General features: G+C 55.0%; 1 protein-coding gene across 1 annotated transcript in view; it reads left to right on the forward strand.

Annotated features, from left to right (window-relative positions):
* SFRP1 (secreted frizzled related protein 1) overlaps positions 1 to 6,915 on the forward strand; it is a 24,675-nt gene that overhangs the window by 12,702 nt on the left and 5,058 nt on the right. The window contains exons 2-3 of the mRNA XM_031063831.1: positions 3 to 451; positions 5,249 to 5,326. Of these exons, the coding sequence (XP_030919691.1) occupies positions 3 to 451; positions 5,249 to 5,326 (527 nt within the window). The remainder of the gene's footprint in view (positions 1 to 2; positions 452 to 5,248; positions 5,327 to 6,915) is intronic.

Raw genomic sequence — 6,915 nt, forward strand, 5'->3', positions numbered from 1 at the left:
AGCGAGTACGACTATGTCAGCTACCAGTCAGACCTGGGCCCTTACCCTGGCGGGCGCTTCTACGCCAAACCCCACCAGTGCGTGGCCATCCCCGCCGACCTGCGGCTGTGCCACAGCGTGGGCTACGACAAGATGGTGCTGCCCAACCTGCTGGACCACGAGACCATGGCCGAGGTGAAGCACCAGGCGAGCAGCTGGGTGCCACTGCTCAACAAGAATTGCCATATGGGTACCCAGGTCTTCCTCTGCTCCCTCTTTGCCCCCGTCTGCCTGGACCGGCCGGTCTACCCCTGCCGCTGGCTCTGCGAGGCCGTGCGTGACTCCTGTGAGCCTGTCATGCAGTTCTTTGGCTTCTTCTGGCCAGAGATGCTCAAGTGTGACCAGTTTCCCCAGGATGACGTCTGCATTGCTATGACAGCTCCCAATGCCACCGAGGTCTCCAGGCCCAAAGGTAAGGCATGGCTCGTGCTGCAGCCTTGCTCCTGGCGCTCCTCTCTGAGCTGGCAGGGCAGGTGTTAGCCCAGAAGGGGTTCTTGTGGCAGGAGGAGGCTCACCTGAACTCTTCTTCTTGGCAGCAGCCCTCCTCTAGCCTCTGAGCACTCTCCGTGCCCTCCTGTCCCAAAGGGAGTGGGATGCCCTGCCAGCTCCTCATCCCTATCCCAGAGCCTTGGGAGAGGCTGTGTGGATCGTTGTGGGGTTGTGCGTGTTCTGATCCCTGCACAGGCACTGCGGCTGGGCTCCAGCCCTGATGGAGCAAGGTGTGACCCTCCGTCCTCAGATCCTGCACTGTCCTGGCTCTGCTCCCGAGCCAAGCTCCTGCAGGGCTGCTCTGGGCAGCAGGAGGATGAGGAGGATGTGTGGTGTCCAGGACAGAAAGTGTTGGCTGACTGGAGCCAACAGTGACAGCAGTCCTGGCTGTCCCCACGTCCAGTGCAGTCCTAGGGCAAGAGGCTGGACATGCACTGGAGATCCAGCCCTGCCCTCGGGTGGGCTGTGGGCTGGAGAGGGAGAGAGGAGCCTGCCCAAAAACAACTGGGGAAAGTGAACGTGGTTCGTGTTTGTTTCCATTGCGTGCAGCACGTTTCTGTGGTGCCAGACTGGCTTGTTCAAGTTGCAGTGAGTCTGGCTTGTTGCTGGAAACTTGAAAATAAATAAATATCCTGGTGTCGCTTGGGTGTTTGCTATTGGAGCGCTGGGAAAGGCTGGCAGGAGGAGTGTTTGTCGAGGGAGATGGCAGAGGGCTCTAAGAGAGTGCAGTGCTTAAGGGAATTGAAGGGAATTGTCGCTCCTGATTCCACGGGGACATGGTGCCGGCGCTCGGGAGGAGCTCGGGCACAGGCAGGGCGGGGGCTGAGCGCTTTCCGTGGCTTCTGTGTTGTGTCAGAGCTCGTCTGCCCTTTGCAGTTACCTGTAGAGACAAAAGCTGTGTGTGGTGCTCCACTGGGAGAAGTAACCCAGCCGAAGGGGACTGTGCAGTGTCACCCTGCCCATCTTGAAAGGGCTGGTACTTCAGAGAGCCCTCTGATAGAGGATAGGAGTGCATCCTGCAGCAGGGGGGTGACAGCCTGAGGGGTCTCCAGGAGCTGAGGAGGGCAGTGCAGAGCAGTGGCTGTGGCGTGGCAGGCACAGGGGACACCCAGAGGAGCTGTGTGCAGGAGTCTGTGTCACATCTCAGTGACATCCAGAGGCAGGTGGGATGTGAAGTTTGTTCCAGTGCCAGGGGGAAAATGGGGGCCTGATCTCCTTGCCAGGGACCAGCCTCTCCCCACGGTGATGGCAGCACAGCCATACTGGCTTCCTTGTCGTGGCTTGCCCTTCCTGCTGGAGAAACCTCCTTGTTTTCCAGTAATGCTCTAAAGTAATATGTCTCATGTGAACCTGGACCCTTGGTCAAGACCACAGCTGTGTTCTGTGTTGCAGGTACAAAGGTTGCTTTTATTTCCCCAGGGACTTGCAGCCAAGCATGCTCCTGGGACAGCTGGGTGTGAGCTGCCCCTTCCTGGGTCTGAAATAGTCTGAGCTGTGTGCAGGTCATGCATTTTACAGACATTAATGAGCCAAGACCTGGGAGCAGTCTCCTAAAGGAGCAGCATCTGCCAGGTTTTCCACTGAGTAGTTTCATGACTTTCTCTTCACCTTTTGGACCTGGGGTGGGACACTGCTGTCAGTGGGGTGGGACACTGCTGCTTTCTTGTGGTGCCTCAAACAGTTTGGAGTGGGAAAAAAGCAAGCTCCAAGTGAATTGCAGCCACTGGTGTGATGTGAACCAGCACTGCTGGATGTCCTGCATGCCACAGAGGCTCTGTTAGTGCCCATAAGGCACCCATTGCTTCGGCTCTGGTACTGCCACCTCCTGCAGATGTCAAGTGACATCCTGGGTGACCTGCAGCTCAGTCCTTGTCCCTGTGCTGGCTAGGTACTTGTCTGCCTGGGTTCTGCACCCTGTCTGTGTTTTCTGTCAGCACCAACTCCTTTGCTCTTGGGCACAGGGGTGTTTCCTGTTGATTCAAAGAGGGTCAGAACCAAGCAGTGTCTCCCCTTTTCTCTTGGTACTAATAAGAACAAACCCTTTCAGTATTTTCCCCCATTAACACCTTGAAATTGGAATTTGTTTCTGCCTCTCAAAGAGCTGACCTGCTGAATTCCTTTCTCCTTAAGCACAGGCAGTAAAGCCTGCAGGCCCACAGGATGCATCAGGGGAGTTGCAGATTAATACAGCATTACACATTCCTTCTCTTGCCCCTGGAGTAAGCTGGCTCTGCAGCCAGGCATTGGAAAAATGGTCAGCAGGGAACAAGTGAGCTGGAGGCAGCTGAGATTGTGCTTGGAGTTTGCAGATGGGCCCCAGCCAAGCTGCAGTGGGCCCCGAGGGTGGGCTGGGGATGTCTGCTCCAGTGCCTCAGGAGCGATGGGAGGGTTTGCAGGTCTGGGGTAGCTCCACAGAACAGCTTTCCTGGGGCACAGAGCTGTGCAGGAGCTGGCTGGTCCCCAGCATTTGTGCTCCTGACTGTAGTGTGATGTGGTGATCCAGAGCAGAGGACAATTTTTCTTCCCATTGCCAATTGTCCTGTTGTGCTGCAGGAGGCAGGATTGGAGGATGGGTTGGTTTAAATTGGATATAAGGAGGAAGTTTTTTTGCAGTGAGGGTTGTAAAATGCTGGCACAGATTATCTAGGAACATGGTTGGATGCCCCATGCTTGGAAACATTCCCAGTCAGGGACTCTGAGCAGCCTGATCAAGGTTATTGATTAGGGCAGGGGGATTGTGCATAAGTGAAGCTGCTGCCTGTGCAAGGGGCTGTCCAGGGGCTCCCAGGTCCAGCCCACAGGATGGCTGTTGGCTCCTGGTGCAGCAAGGCAGGGGTCTCTGCCACCTTGGGTGTGTTACAGCCTGTTCAGGGGCTGCTGGGGCAGAGCTAGAACAAAGCCTGTATTTGCACCATGGAACAATGAGTCTTATTTTCCATTTTTGTTTGCTTTTTTTTTTTTTTTCTATTTTAATTGGTTGCCTGGAAAGCTCATAGAGTGGATGCAGTGGTGGCTTTCATGTTTGTCTGGCTGGTGCAGGCTTGGCCAGCCTGATGTGCACTTGGGCTGCTGAGGCAGATTGAAGTGCTTGGCCTGGCAGGAACCCCAGCTTGTTCCCCAGCCCAGTGATGAACTCCTGGCTGTGCAGCAGATGGAGAGCTGGACCTGTGTCACCTTCCTGTGAGCACCCTCTCTCCCTTGTCATGAGCACAGTAAATATTTCTTTCCACAGCCTGGAAAGAAATATTCTGATGCAGATGTCATCCTATCTCCAAAGGCTGGCTCCTGCCTGTGTCACTCTGAGATGGTGAGAGTGGCAGTTGCATGTCAGGGCTCTGGAAGAAGGGGTTACCCAGGGGATGGGCAGCTCTCAGAGGTACAGAGAGTGTGGATGTTGGTGCTGTGAAGGCTGACTCGTGACTTGCACACAGGAGTGAGCAGAAGGCCAGTTGCTCTGCATGTGTGATTAATAAAGCCGTGGTGCACATCCCCAGGAATTAGCATTTGGCACAGAAGAGCTTTGGGGGTGGTGACAAGGAAAGAACAAACCACAGAAAACAAAAGTCTGGCCTGAATCCCCGTGGGGCATCTGAGGCTGAGGAGACACCACACCATGGTCGTGGCTGTGCCTCCCTGGCTCTGCACCCCTCATTCTGAGACACCTCTCTGCTCTTTCACTCCAGCAATGCTGTGGCTTTGCTGGCCTGGCTGAGGGCTGGAAGGCCATGAGTGCTCTGTTTACTGGCAGATGTTTTGCTGCAGTGTTGTCCCTGAGAATAACTCCCTTGTGTGGGAAGAGCCCTCCGTCTTGCTGGACCAGGAACAAGCAGCATCTCCCAGCTCAATAAATTAATCTGCCAGTAGCTCAAATCTACGTCTGTGCTGCTGGGTGGTCTGCCCCAACTGCAGATGGGGACTTGGAAACAGATTCTTCTTCTCTGGGTGAAGAGAGATTTCCTCCCAGGACAGATCCCAGTGAAATCCCCTGGGCTGGCATTTCCCAAGAGGCAGATGTTGACCTCTGCCAGCAGCTGCCAAGCGGAGGTGGCTCTGCTGGAGCCATGAGGCTGCCCTGGGCTCAAAACAAAACAGAGGATGACCACTCTTGGTGGTGGTGGCAGCATCCACAAGAGCTGTGCTGGTCCACCCCCAAGCTGTGCTGCTCTGGGGCAGGGCAGGAGGGAGGCTAGTGAGGGTCTTCCTGGGCAGTCTGTGGCATGGTCCCAGTACTGAGGGTAACACTGAACTGGGCTGTGCCAGTCCTGAACCCCTTGCCTGGCACCACCTTGGCACTTGAGCCATCTCTGGGCAGCATCCTCCTGCTGTGCTGGGGTTGGGGCATCGTGTGCCTGCCTTGGCGTGCAGTGGGGAGGGAATGTCAGCAGGCCATGGGCAATGCCCCTTGGCAAGCTCTTCCCTCAACACACTACTGAGTGCCTGGCCCTGAGAACTCCTTTCTTTGCCAGTGCTGTCCTTTTGCTCTTAGCAGCTGCCTGTGCCTGCCCTTGGGGCCACTGACAGCGTTGTGGTGGGGCTGGCAGCAGGCTGCCTATGGCCAGGGCTGCCCTGTGAGCCAGTGGGTGGCTCCTTACACCCAGCAGGGTGCATGGATCCCCCTCGAGGGTGACAGTCTGACAGCATGGCCAGTCTGGCTCTGTGCTGCTGCTTCTGCTGGCTCCTTGCCACCTCTCAATTGTCTTCACTTCTGTTCTCTTGCCAGGAACGACCGTGTGTCCCCCTTGTGACAATGAGATGAAGTCAGAGGCCATCGTGGAGCACCTGTGTGCCAGCGAGTTTGGTAAGAAGGAGCACTCGAGGCACGGGGAGGCTTCCCAGCTGGTCACAGGCAGCATGGCTTCTGTGTGGCTGCATTGGAGCTGCCACCTTTCCCTGCCCACCGTGGTGCTGTGTGTCCTGCAGTCTGTCCCCAAGGCCAGGCACGTGTGCCTCTAGATGTCACTGTGGGTATGCAGAGGTGGACGTTGTTAAAAAATGCAAAGCTGCTTGAAGGCTTTGTCCTAAATGAGTGAGTGAGACAACCAGTGGTAAACTGAACTTCATCTAGAAAAAAAGATTATCACGAGGAAATATATTAGCTTTCTCAGATCAAACCCAGAATTAACTGCTTTTGACATCCTTGCTGGTGTATGTAACCTTCCTGGAAGATTATTAAAGGCATATTGAACAAGGTGTGCATTCCTGGGGGATTAGCACTTGAATGTGCCCTGTACCAGAGCGTGCTTATGCAAACCCAAACCTGCTCTGCATGCTGGTGTGCTACCCTTTCTGCTGGAAATGAATTCTCAACTGTCCTGCAGATTTGGTATGCCAGAAGTCTTAAGTTCAGCACAGACTTTTTCTAACAGGGAAAAGCACCAAGAGGAACACCCATGTAATAGTTTCCCAGGAATGTGCATACTTCTGGCTTGGCTGGGGAATGGAAGCAGACATTCAGTGCTTGGCCTGGCTGGGGAGTGGGAGGTGCTGAGTGCTCAGAGCTCTGCTCTGGGCAGGCCATGGGAGCTGAAGCAGAGCTGCCCCTGCCTCACTGCACATACAGGGAGGGAGAAGCAGCCTCTGGGATCAGCACACCTGGTTTGGACAGGAGCTCCCTGCCTCCTTGCAGTGGTGCAGAGGCATTGCCCCAGTCCAGGGGGATCTTTGTCCCAGAGGAAGAGAGAGGGGCACTGGCCAGTGGCAGCAGGGGATCTGGTGCTGGGGTCACTGCAATACCTGTCCCCTTGCCAGAGGTGTGTGAGGAGTGAGCCAGGGGGGTGTCCTTCCTGCTGGGAAGGGGAAACACAAACTTAACTGCATGCTTGTCATCAGCTTCTGCTGCTAAATATCCTCCTGTGCTCTGGGACAGTTAGACAGCAGGGAGCAGAGGCCAAACCAGAGGAATTCCCTGCCTCAGCAGAGCAGCTTGGGTCAGTGACTTGCTCACAGTGTTAAGTTGTTACTGGGAAAGACAGTGGGGACAGTGTCCAAAGGATGGAATTATTTCCTGGCAGATGTGGCCAGCTGGGGAGCAGGAACATGGAATAGGATGGTCCTACCTGTGCCCTGTGAGGGAAGGGAAGGCAATGCAGGGGTGAGAAGGATGTCTCACAGGAGGGAGTGGCTGGTGGAGGAGGCATCAGCTTCAGGAAGTTTTCCCAAAGCACAATGCATGGCCCTTGGATCTTTGTTTAGTCTTGGGGGGTTACTGTCATGGGGTGATTTCTCAAGGAAAGCTGTTTATCTGGCACTGTTATAAACTCCCAAACCTTCAGACTGAGGTTTCTCATGCACGTCCACCAAGGTAAACACTGGCAGCTGACAGGTTACAGATCCTCATCAAAGCCAGACATGTACAATAAATGTTTAAACTAACGTGTGCTGCATGGG

This window comes from Geospiza fortis, unplaced genomic scaffold (assembly GCF_000277835.1).
Source record: "Geospiza fortis unplaced genomic scaffold, GeoFor_1.0 scaffold417, whole genome shotgun sequence".
In the NCBI taxonomy this organism is placed as follows: Eukaryota; Metazoa; Chordata; class Aves; order Passeriformes; family Thraupidae; genus Geospiza; species Geospiza fortis.